Here is a 13,785-nt window from a genome sequence, read left to right on the forward strand (position 1 = left end):
AGCAACGAAGGGCATCTGACGTAATATACTTAACGACGGGAGATTATCAAAAATTATCGATTTAATTCAGATTTCTGTAGCTTTCTATTGGTCAGAATCTCCTATGAATGAAATAATCGGAGCAATTGATCGTACTGTTCATTTTTTTTAAATTATGTTACTATAATCTTTAGTCGAAACATTCCACAGAGCCGGTAACGACCGATACACATCGATCCACTGTATAATAAACTTTCTTTCTTCCTATTTTCCTTTGTCAGCCATATTTTAACCGCACCACGATGTTCATAGCAAGAGAGATAAAACACTACCGAACCAATATTGCGCAATATAGGCCACATACGCTTCAATATTAGTATATTGCACAATAAAAATCTTGTTGATTGACGCAATATATTGCGCAATGGTTTAATGTGATCTACAGATGATCAATATATTGTACAGTATTAAATATTGTGCAATATACTGACAAATATATTGAGCATCTAGGGGCCGCTTAAGTCTTTCTTCATACTTTTTACTGTATTTTCTGATCTCTTTGGTGCTGTGAATTTTCAGGTCTCTCTCTATTATTGCTACCATGGAGCGTTCACTATATGTAGTTCTCAATGCCTTATTTTGAAAATGTTGTATGATTTCCAAGTTAGAGTTGCTGGCTGAGTCCCATAACTGTAGGACATAGGTCCATATGGGCTTAATTATTATGGCTTTATACCACTAATTTATTTTCAATCGACAGTCTTGAATGTCTACCCAGGATCCAGTACATTTGTTGAAGTTTCAGTCCAAGTTGCTTTCTTTTGGCGAAGATGTGTTTACTCCATGTTAGCCTTTTACCTATATGTATGCCCATGTATTTGGTTGTATCTACTTGTACTAATTGTTTGTTGTTTATGTATACTGGTGGACAGCTCTCTCTTCGTATGTTAAATGTAATGTGAGTCGATTTTTCTTCATTAGCAATGACACTAAATGAGAAATAGACGATTGCATTTCAATTTAGTTCTAATACCACCGGTGCTTTACACGACGTGTTTCGATTAATATCAAATCTCGTCAGGAGCACTAGGTGGTGTGTTCAAACTAAAATGAAATGCAATGTCGTTGTGGTGGTTTCATAAATAAAACCGACCGGAGTACGCTGGGCGCGACCTATATGTATATAAAATTGCGTATTATTTTACGTGATGCAGGTTACGTAGTAGATGTAATGTAAACATGCAAACCAAATGTCTAAAACATTTTTTAATTTTCAGTTTAAGGCTTTCTCTCATTCACAACTCTGCCCAAATTCGAACAGCCGGTTTAAGATGTATACGACATGTCCTTAAAACAGAAACAGATATTGTACAGGCAAATAAGTTATTAATACCTTATTTATTAACGAGGTAAGTAAATGTTTTTACCCTAATCCTAATACCCTAATAACAATCACATAATACATTTTATAAATTGGTTTTATGATTAGTACATTTCGATAAACACTGGTTGGTACTTCATCTGCCCATAAATGGAAAACAAACTACTTAAATTCGAAAAAATTGCATTATTCGTTAATATCCAGAAATTAACATCTAATTCGAACAACACAGAGGGCAATGGAACGATCCATATTGGGATTAACCCTGAGAGACCGAATAACTATCACAGAATTGCGCCGCAGATCGGGAGTCACCGATGCAATCAAAAGAATATCAACCTTAGGCTACGGCTCCACGGGCGAGAAATTGACGCTAGCAGTAGCGGTAAAATTACGGCAGCAGCACAGCTGTAAAATCTTGGCTCCACGAGAACGACAATTTACAACATGCATAGCGCCGCAACTTGGTTTGTAGTGGCTCCATGCAGGGTCGGCGATAACGGACCTGCGATGGATGCACTGCAGGCGGGCGCTCCTATTTGAGGGGCTCCAAAATGAGCTTTTTTCTGTATACATGTTAAACAAAATATTGTACTAATTAAAAAAAACGAAGGGCGTCTATGCTAATTTTGCAGACGGGACTTCATATCACCCATTTTCATAGGTCCACTGACATCTTCTACGGTCTTTCGCTTCAAGGAGTTACTTAACATTTGACGATTGAGCACATCTTCGTTTAATTCACAATGATTGTGGTCATCCATAATTTCCGTCACTACGTTGTCCCCTTGGGTTTTTAAAATTGCTTTACATTTTTCTTTCGTCTGCGCACAACAAATTCAACGCTTGTCATCATGCCGTCATTTTTTAAAGATTTGTGAAAACGATATTTGAAGCCATTCAACACAATTAATTGTTTTCCTTTTTCACTAAGAACAACTTTCACAGAATTCATTTTGGCAATCAACTCGAAACCGTATCGTATACAGATAGATCGAGTTCTATAGTGTTACCCTTCCTTATTAACTTATTTATTTTTAGCATATAGGTAAAACTGTCGGACAGGTCGAATTTTAAAATAATCATAGTATATTATAGCATCAATGTTTCGAACTTTACGCGATACCTCTTCAGGTGACAGGCATAAATTTGATTTTGATTTAAATGGGAAAGTACATCATGTGTCACCTCATTTAAAAGCTTTTGAAATACTGATTACAAAAATGTATAATACTTTAATCCTTTTTGAAAGCGTAGGTGCAAAATTTCGATCGAATTATTTTTAAATGCATTCATTTTTTTCCAATCCTGAGAAGACTAATAAGTATTTTTGAAAAATTTAAACGCAGAATTAAATATTACAGTATTATCGAGGGTCAAGAGCCCCTGAGAGCTTCTATAATGTCTATTTTAAGAAGTCACAGGGGTAAAAAAAAGAGAAAATATAGTCTGATTTTTAATTTCAAATATATCATTCAAATGAAACTTCTTGTTTATTCTAAGGACTTTCAGCCCTCCGTATTAATGTAATCTTTCATTCTGTGTTTAAATTTTTCAAAAATTCTTATTGGTTTTCTCAGGATTTGAAAAAAGGAATGCGTTTAAAAAGACTTCGATCGAAATTTTGCGCCTACGGTCTCAAATAGGATTAAAGTATTATCCATTTTTGTAATCAGTATTTCAAAAGCTTTTAAGTGAGGTGTCACATGATGTACTTTCGTCACCCGAAGAGGGATCGCGTAAAGTTCGAAACATTGATGCTATAATATACTATGATTATTTTAAAAATCGACCTGTCCCAGCATTTTGCTTATGTGCTAAAAATAAATAAGTTAATAAGGGAGGTAACACTTATTCCAGCGCACTGTATGTATTACATTTTATATTTGATTTATCATAAATGCACAACCAATAAAATACTTACAAATTAAAAGCTATTAAAAGGTAATTAGAAGGATTACGATGACCGGGATTTAATTCGATCATCTAAATATTTTGACCCTTCTTAATTTAGATATTTATGGGACTCAATTTACCTCCGCCCCTGTAAATTACTGTAAAAATAGGTCTGGACCTATTCATCTGCGACATGACCTTGACGACGCGTCTTTTACCGATCTTGAGCGATAGTTTACAGCATCGTGGAGCCGTCCAGTATTATCGCTGTTGGTTTCATTTACCACTCTTCATTTTGCTTCTACTGCTAGCGTCAATTTCTCGCCCGTGAAGCCTTAGGCTAAGGCTTCACTGGCGACAAATTTACGCTAGCAGTAGCCGTAAAACGAACTTAAGGTTCCGCGGAACGGAATAGGAATAGCCGAACTGAACCGACTACAGGACTTGTGCGTAGTCGGTTCAGTTCGGCTATTCCTATTCCGTTCCGCGGAACCGTAAGTTCGTTTTACGGCTACTGCTAGCGTAAATTTGTCGCCCGTGGAGCCTTAGCCGTAGCCTTAAAATGGAACTACTGGGCAGGGCACGTCGCGAGAACGAAGGACGGCTGAAAAAAAAAACGTATTCTTAAGTGGAGACCCAGACATGACGCCTTTCGAAATCGAGGACGATCATCAACAAGATGGACAGGTGACCTGAAGCGGATATACCAAAATTGGATGCAAGCGCCTCAGGACATGGATTTGTGGGGTGAACTACGGGAGGCCTACGTTCAGCAGTGGACAATTATAGGCTAGATGATGATGAACATCGAATTTTCTACAGGAAACGTGTAGCTTTTCTTTCTATAGATGGTCCCAGAAGTACCTGGCCTAATCTACAGATGGCAGTAGTTATTTGAAAAATATAACTGTATTAGAAAATACACAAATTATAAAGTATCATGTTTTAAGTTTGAAGACGCCATGTTGTTTAATACATATTATTTGTAATATCAATAGTGAATGTTTTCACTGAATTTGTGAAAATGGAGAAAATTAGTCATTGTAATGTGATACAATATTTTTATTTTAAATGCCTCAGCCCAAGAAATATAAAAGTTAATTGGATTCTACTCTAAGTCTGCTCCTTCGTTTACAACAGTAAAATATTAGGTAGTCGAGTTTAAACGAGGCCGTACGATTTGCCAAATGAGCTTCATAGTGGTCGACCTAATGAGATAACGACGTCCATCAAGTTAGCAGAACAAAGTCACCAGAACAGTTATTCTTATACCATAATTAAGTGTAAATAAAATGCAAATTTAATGTTCCAAGAAAAAATTTATTGCTCTTTTTTTAAGTTATCGCATGTTCTGCTAACTTGATTATCAAGCTAGCAGAACAGTAGTTCAAAAATTTGATAAATCATCTATAATTGAATGCCAAAGTATTCTCTGAATTGAATGCAAATTTAATGTTCCAAGAAAAAATTTATTGCTCTTTTTTTTTTAAATTATCGCATGTTCTACTACTAAAATCTACTAGATTTAAAATTTTCCCACTAAATCACAAGAAATTCTACTAAATCTAGTAGAAAATCTACTAAATTGACAACCCTGAATATGGTACAAAAACTTCTATTGTGCAGTGAAGGGGAATGGCTCTAGAGTTTCTAATCGCATCTGCTTTTGGTAGTAATTATTGGTGAAATTTCCACGCTTTAATAATTTATGTTACAAAATGAAATGTTACAAAAAAAAATTTATTGCTTTTTTTTTAATTTATCGCATGTTCTGCTAACTTCATAATCAAACTAGCAGAACAGTAGTTCAAAAATTGATAAATCATTTATAATTGAATGCCAAAGTATTCTCTGAATTAAATGCAAATTTAATGTCCCAAGAAAAGTTTATTGCTCTGTTTTTTTAAAAAGTTATCCCATGTTCTGCAAACTTGATAATCCAGCTAGCAGAACAGTAGTTAAAAAATTGATAAATCATTTATAATTGAATACCAGAGTATTCTCTGAATTAAATGTAAATTTAATGTTCCAAGAAAAACTTTATTGCTGTTTTTTTAAGTTATCGCATGTTCTGATAACTTGATTTCAAGCTATAATAATAATATAATAATTACTACCAAAAGCAGATGCTATTAGAAACTCTAGAGCCATTCTCCTTCACTGCACAATAGAAGTGTTTGTACCATACAGGGTTGCCAATTTAGTAGATTTTCTACTAGATATATTAGAATTTCTTGTGATTTAGTGGGAAAATTTAAAATCTAGTAGATTTTAGAATCTGGTAGAAAATATAGTAGATTTTAATTGAACGCGAAACTTAAAAAAAAAAGTGCAATAAATTTTTTCTTGGAATATTAAATTTGCATTTAATTCAGAGAATATTTTGGCATTCAATTATAAATGATTTATCAAATTTTTTAACTACTGTTCTGCTAGCTTGATTATCAAGTTAACAGAACATGCGATAACTTTTAAAAATAGCAATAAATTTTTTCTTGGAACAATAAATTTGCATTTAATTCAGAGAATACATACTTTGGCATTCAATTATAGATGATTTATCAAATTTTTGAACTATTGTCTGCTAGCTTGATTGTCATGCGAGAACATGCGATAACTTAAAAAAAGAGCAATACATTTTTTCTTGGAACATTAAATTTGCATTTTATTCACACTTAATTATGGTATAAGAATAACTGTGTTCTGCTGACTTTGTTCTGTTAACTTGATGGACGTGAGATAACGGTTACAGAAACGATGAAGAAAATGCACAAAGTGGTAGGTACTGGATACTGGATGATCGTCGACTGAAAGTGCGCGACCTAGCACACTTAGTAGGCATAAAAAATACGGTATTACGTCGCATATTAACTGAAAACTTTGTTCACACTCGAGCAAAAATATATGGTGAATATGTTTTAATTGAGAGCTTAGCAAAGTGCCCAAGCTAGAAGACTTAGTAGGCATAAAAAAATGCGGTACGTCACATATTAACTGAAAATTGAGATGTTTCAATTGAGAGTTTAGCAAAATTTCGCAGCAACAAAGCAGAACTTTCGCGATGTTTCATAACCATGGATGTAATATGGATTTATTACTTCACACCCGATAAAAGAGAACAATCAAAACAATGGACTCAAAAGGGAGAATCAGCTCCAAAGAAGGTGAAGACCGTTTCATCGGCAGGTAAGGTCATGGTATCGGTTTCATTGATTAGTTTGAAAAAGGAAAACTACCAACGGCGAGTATTATGCATAGTTTGAGCGAAGAAATCAAGCAAAAACGACCGCATTTAGCTAAGAAGACAGGGTTGTTTCATCAAGACAATTCACCAGCTCATACATCTGTTATTGCAAGGGCAAAAATGCATGTATTTAAGTTTGAATTGCTACCTCATGCACCCTATTCGCCAAATTTAGCCCCATCGGATTATTTTCTGTTCGCAAAAACTGCTCAATGCAAAGATGGTTAATGGCTATTTTGAAGAGCTAGACAGTTCTTATTTTAAAAAGGTTATCGAACTGTTAACAAATAAACTTGACTTAAACCCGACAGAACTTACAGAACAAAAAATTATGAATCAAGGTTCAGAGGATATTCCCGAGATAACAACGGCTGAAATCTATCATGCTTTAAAGAAAATGAAAAATAACAAAGCACCAGGAGAGGATGGAGTAGTGGCAGACGCGCTAAAAATCGGAGGCTCTGCTCTCATCAGGGCAATCAAACAACTTTTCAATATATGCTTAGAAAACCAAGCCATACCAGCTGAATGGAATAATTCTATAACGCTCCTCATACATAAGAAAGGAGATGAAACAGACCTCGAAAACTATAGGCCAATTAGTCTTCTAAACCACCTGTATAAATTGTTTGCTCGAATAATCACTGCCAGAATTGAGAACAAGCTAGAAACATGCCAACCGGGAGAACAGGCAGGTTTCCGCCCTGGGTATGGTACAAATGACAATCTAACTTGCCTAAAGGTCCTAATCGAAAAAACTGTGGAGTACAACCGGCCGCTAGTTCTAGTATTTGTTGACTACAAAAAAGCCTTTGACACTATCGAAATGGTAGCCACCTTAAGAGCTTTGAGAGATTGTAGAATCGGGTACCGATATTCCAACATTATTCAACATATGTATATATGCAAATGCCACAACAGCGATAAACCTCTATACCCAAACTCAAAAAATAAAACTAAAAAGGGGAGTTAGACAAGGAGACAACATGTCACCAAAACTATTCAATGCCGTAATGCAGCATGCATTCCAGATGTTAGAATGGAAAAACAGAGGTTTGAATGTCGATGGCGAAAGGCTGAACCACCTACGATTTATATTTTTAAACCGACGACTTAAAGGAAGCCCACGAAATGCTGCAAGAACTACAACGAGTTTTTCAAAAAGTAGGGTTGGAAATAAACTTTAAGTAAACTAAAATGATGACCAATTTAGTACCTAGCGGACCACTGACACTAGAAAACTGACATATCGAAACAGTTCACAAATACATCTATCTGGGCCACGAAATACAAATAAGTAGAGACAACCAAACATGCGAATTATCTAGAAGAATAGCTTTAGGATGGGCAGCGTATGGCAAAATAAGAGACGTGTTCGAGGAAAACATCTCAATAAAGCTAAAAAGAAAAGAATTTAACCAGTGCGTACTTCCGGTGCTTACTTATGGAGCTGAAACACTGACATTGACTAAAACATCGATAAGAAAATTACAAGTAGCACAACGAAAAATGGAAAGATCCATGCTTGGCCTAACTTTGAGAGACAGAATACGAAATTATGAGTTACGGCGAAGAACGGGAGTGGAAGACATCATAAAGCGCATTACGAAGTTGACATGGAAATGGTCAGGACACGTCGCAAGACAGAGAGACAACAGATGGACAAGGAAGATCTTAGAGTGGCGGACAAACGAAGTCGTGGAAGACCACCTACCAGATAGACCGACGATATTAAGAGAATAGCGACAAACTGGATTGCAGCTGCCCAGGACAGAGAAGGGTGGAGACATCTTGAGGAGGCCTATGTCCGACACTGGACAAATTTGGCTGTGTGATGATGATCGAACTGTTTGAACATCGCTGAGATAATAATGTGTAGAGCTGAAAGATGATTGTGTCGGAAAATAATTACATTTTTTCCAAAATGTTTGCTGTTCTTATTGTCGGTTATTTCTGGGACCACCCACGTATATATTTACTAAAAAACTATATACTTGTATAAGCTATATTCCTAGCTTGTTTTAAAGTCCCATGGTCTTTTTATTTATTTAACTGAACTATAAGTTAAATTAAAACGGGAAAGTTCCCGGGAGTTGACTGTATATCATGTAGTTCAGCGGTTCTCAACCTTTTTGAGTCATGTACCACCTACAGTTCTTTTTATTATTTTTGGTACAACATATATTTTTAGATTGTATTATTAAGACTTACTATGTACTACAATTTTAATATTTTTTTTTTGTGTTTTTTGTACCACCGCAAATAATTATGTGTACCACCAGTGGTACATGTATCACAGATTGAGAGCCGCTGATGTAGTTAAAAAACTCTTAACATCGAAGTAAAAAACTTTTTAGTAGTAGGCAAAATTTAATTCAAAATTTTAAAAAATTAAATGGATTACATAAATGTGTTCAGAACGTTTTCGGACCTATCAGTCCATCATCAGTGAATTCTTGTACTTGCTAAATAGTAGACCAAGATGATTGTTTAAGTTTTCGATTAGGGATTCTTCTTGTTCCCGGAAGGTATCCATTAACATCGGCTTTAAGCCTTTTCAATTTTACAATTTAACAATGTAAATTGAATTCTAAATAATAATAATAATAATAATAATAATAATAATAAAAATAATAATAATAATGGAGTTTATTTGTAGCAAATAAATTGTACATGATAAAATAAACTCAGTTCCTCACTGAAGTTATACATACAACTTGTGCGTGAGGGTTAAATTTTGATTATAAACGATAAATATAACCACTGTTTGGTTCTGGGGCTATTTAGCAAGTACAAGAGTTCACTGATGATGGACTGAGGTCCGAAAACGTTCTGAACACATTTATGTAATTCATTTGGAATTTTTAAGATTTTTAATTAAATTATACCCACTACTAAGGCCGATGTCAGATTATGCGTTTTGACCGGATGCGTTTCTGCCGCATCCGGTCAAAACGCATAGTGTGACAGATCGGTCCGGTTGCGTTGGAAACGGATGCATTGGAAACGCTCCGGTTCGATGGGATGATGACAACTCACGTCTTTAAATGAGGCTTGTTACACTATGCGTTCTTGCCGCATCTACCGGACATCGCCGCAACTACCTGAGGAGAGACTATTAAGGCCGATGCCACATTATGCGTTTTGAACGGATGCGGTGAAAACGCATCCGTTTCCAACGCAACCGGACCGACCTGTCACACTATGCGTTTAGTCTGGTGCAGGTAGTAAGCGCGTACCGATGACTCAAAACGCATCCGCTTCCAACGCAACCGGACCGATCTGTCACACTATGCGTTTTCACCGGATGCGTCGGAAACGCATCCGGTCAAAACGCATAATGTGGCATCGGCCTAATAATACCGAGAGGTCAAAAATATCTATTCTCAGATAACTTTCTATGAAAACAGGTATAATAAGTATTTAACTTTCAATGAAAACTAAATCACAAATTGTATTAAATCTTTACATAATCATCCGCGGCGATTGTCTTATCATATTGTCCCTCATAATTACCAACTATTACTAAGATAGTGAATTCCAAAATTCCAATCCTTTTGTGAATCACGGTATTCAACGTAGCCATATTTGCATATTTTGATTATAGTCTTTTTGTTTTGAAAAATTCTTTATGAAATGAAATACCTACAGAAATTTACCAATAAAGATTATTAACAGAGAACTACATACATAGACATACTAGTAGAATTATTCACCGAAATTTACTATAGATAGCGGGAAAATTCCGAAATAATTGCTAATACTTATCTGAGGTATGGAATGGCTTTGAACACAAAAATAATCATGATTGTCACTAAGAACAAAATTGAAGACGAAACAATGTAACTGAATTGAAACACCATAAGAGATAGTACCCAGATACAATTATTTGGGATGTGAGCTAAGTGAACAATGGGACCGTTGCTTTGAAATACAACGATGCAGATGACAAGAAGCCAAAAGCGCTTTTAATAAAATTAATTCAGTATTATGCAGTGGAAAACTGAATTATTGAATATTGAGAGGTTACGATGTGGTATTATGGAAGAATGTGGAAAATATCATGGACACAACACGTGACAAACGGGGAAACACTAACAAAGATGAAAAAAGAAAAAGAAGTATTCAACACCATGAAGGAAATAAAAATGAGTTACTTTGGTCACATACTAAGACGTGAAATTCCAAACAACTTTTCATAATAATAGTTTTCAATTTTTTCAAACTTTTTTTCGTAAAATTAGTAATTAAAAAGTTTCCCATATGTGTCCAACTTAAGTAGACACGATGTATATCGACTGATTTCTACGTACCTGGGTGTTCCTGTCAGTCTTTCGTCTGAACTTATGGAGTTTCTAAATTTCGTATTTTCTTTCGTTATGTGAGGTCGTAAGATTTCCACCAGCTCGTAAAAAGATTTGATTGACATCCGGTAATATTGAAAAAATTTATCATTACAAAGACGAATATTTTCGAAAAACCTCTGAAAGTGTTCCGTTGAATCGCGTTGGAAAAAAACAACCAATGCTGGGGATTCACTGGTTTTCGTAACACTCCCTCCGCTTCCAATACAGAAATTGCTAACAATTTCTTTTTCAAAATGTTTCCAGATATCGTTACGCGCTTACAAACTACAAGAGCCTAAGCGCATAGTGTGACAGGTCAGTCCGGTTGCGTTGAAAACGGATGCGGTTCCACCTCATCCGGTCAAAATGCATAGTGTGACAGATCGGTCCGGTTACGTCGGAAACGGATGCGTTTCCACCGTATCCGGTCAAAACGCATAATGTGACATCGCACTAAGGAGTTTTTTACTTCGATGTTAGAGTTTTTTTAATTATAAGTGTTTTAACTGATTCTTGTGCAGTCTCATTGTTATCGGATTATTCTTGAATATCTTCAATTGGAATTATTGGGTATGACAGGAAAGCTAAAACACTTTAAAATATAATTATATACTTGAATTGATGATTGTAATATAATAAAATAATTTATTTTCAGGTCACTTGATTTAATTTTAAGAAACGATGTTGAACGAATAGAGGCAATGAAGCTAATAAGAAAAACTTTAATAATATCGGCTACTACTTTTGATATCGCTCTTGCGCGATGTTTGGTTTCTCTGGCTTACGAAGGTGCTGAAGCTAAAGATAGAATGCTTAGGGTGTGCATGGCTACTTTATCGGAATTGTGTAAGTACTTCGCACTTGCAGAACTTGTAGTTTTGTATATAGCCATAAACACAAAATATATATAAACTTAAAGTACTTTATTGCTTTTCAAAATATGTCCCACCAAGATCTATAACCTTTTGCATACGTTCAAACCAATTCTTGGTAAAACAGTTATTCCAGTCTTCAGTTGACACTTGCAAAATCGCTGTTTTAACGGCATCGATGGCTTCTTCTGGCGACTGGAATCGCTGCCCACGCATTGAATTCTTGTTCTTTGGGAACGTAAAAAAGTCGCTGGAACTTAGTTCGGTGTTATTTGATGGATGGTTTAACAAGTCGATGTTTTGAAACTCCAAAAACTCCTAAAACTCCTGCCGTTTTTTGTTGCTTTGTCGGAGTTTCGCGATAACTTCTGGTAAACAAACGGTTACATAGCAATCAGAAGTAACCGTTCTTCGATCTTCTAAAGCAATTGTGAAGTGAAGAACGTGATTGGAAGCGCCAATTGGGAATGTGAAGAAGTCGTTGGGACTTAGGTCGAGGCTATATGGTGGATGGTTTAACAATTCGATGTTTTGAAGGTCCAAAAACTCTCTTTTTGTATTGTGGGCAGTGTGAGCCTTGTCCTGATGTAGGATGATTCGCCGTTGTGTGTTACTTTGTCGGAGTTTCGCGATCATTTCTGGTAAACAAACGGTTACATACCAATCAGAAGTAACCGTTCTTCGATCTTCTAAAACAATTGTTGCCACATGACCAGATTTTGACACAATAGTTGCGACCATTTTCTTTGACACACTTTGAAAACGGATCACTTTTGTTGGGTTTTCCTCATCGTGAAACACCCACACATCGGATTGACGTTTATTTTCCGGTTCGTAGGACTAAATCTAAGATTCATCGCCACTAACAATACTATAAACGTTTTTTGACCTTCCTTTGTTGAACCGTCCTAATGTTTTTCGACACCAATTACCGCGAATCGCTTTTTGCTCTTCTATGAGCAAATGAGAGATCCAACATAAAACCCAACTTTGTAATACCCAGTTGTTTATGTAGTATCTTTTGGATCGAAGTCTTTGAAATGCCCAAAGATGCCTCTATCTCCCGGTGTGTTACACGGTGGTCATCCTTAATTAGCTGACGAACCGCATCAATATTTTGCTGTGTGACTGCTGTTTTGGGTGGACCACGTTGAAATTGGCACTACCAGCTGGAAATAGTTAACTTGTGTGATGGCTTCATTCTTCATTCTCAAATTATTGCTCGAAAATGTTCTCGGTCAAGATTCATTTTTCGACTGACTTGCTAATAATTTAAAAATTTATTGTATCTACACGACTTGTTGCATCTCAATGAAACTCTGAATTTATGTCAACAAAATATTAATGTTTCATTTGTGTCGTAAAGTTTTATTGGTGGCGCCCTCTAAGTGGCTATATGAAAAACTTAAAAGACAAACCTCGTGCAATTATATTTGTTGTTTTACGAAGAACTTTTATATCAGTTGTTTCTGGTAGTTTATGTGTTAGGTTTGTATCATGTCGTATTTCAGCAATGCATGCCAGTACTAGTTTACATACATTAGAGTTTTTACTTTCGTTGTACATCTAGATATTCTGTATGGTTTAGTTATTCTTGTTCTCCATTTTTTGTTTTAATTCTCCTAATTAAATCAGATCCCGTGATTCCATCATATTTTCAATTATTTTGTGCTCAATTGCCAAGTTGTGCAGAGAGTTTTTTTATATGTCCTCCATCTTAGTCCACCAAGTTCTTTAACTTTCCTATCTACATTGTGACTATCGCACTTTAACTATAGGGTCTCAATTTATTTGTATCTTTCCATTACTTCTTTTTCTTTCGCTTCTCTGATTTTCCTTCTTATTGATACATTTATGGTTTTATATTAGTTTGGGTCATCCTTGGCTTTTCTTCTTTCGTCCATTAATTTCGGGATCTCATCTGTCATCCATGATTCTTTCTTCATTAATTTATCTTCTTTTAAGTGTTTATCCTTTACATTACATTTTGAACTATTTCTGTAATTTGTTTGTTACTCGTTCGATTAGGCATTAAAATCTCTTGGGCTTGGTATTAAAATCTCCCAT

General features: G+C 35.5%; 1 protein-coding gene across 1 annotated transcript in view; it reads left to right on the forward strand.

Annotated features, from left to right (window-relative positions):
- LOC114327481 (rapamycin-insensitive companion of mTOR) overlaps positions 1 to 13,785 on the forward strand; it is a 156,680-nt gene that overhangs the window by 26,893 nt on the left and 116,002 nt on the right. Inside the window, exons 4-5 of the mRNA XM_050646921.1 lie at positions 1,257 to 1,388; positions 11,502 to 11,692. Coding sequence (XP_050502878.1) covers positions 1,257 to 1,388; positions 11,502 to 11,692 — 323 coding nt within the window. The remainder of the gene's footprint in view (positions 1 to 1,256; positions 1,389 to 11,501; positions 11,693 to 13,785) is intronic.

This window comes from Diabrotica virgifera, chromosome 3 (assembly GCF_917563875.1).
Source record: "Diabrotica virgifera virgifera chromosome 3, PGI_DIABVI_V3a".
Classification (NCBI taxonomy): Eukaryota; Metazoa; Arthropoda; class Insecta; order Coleoptera; family Chrysomelidae; genus Diabrotica; species Diabrotica virgifera.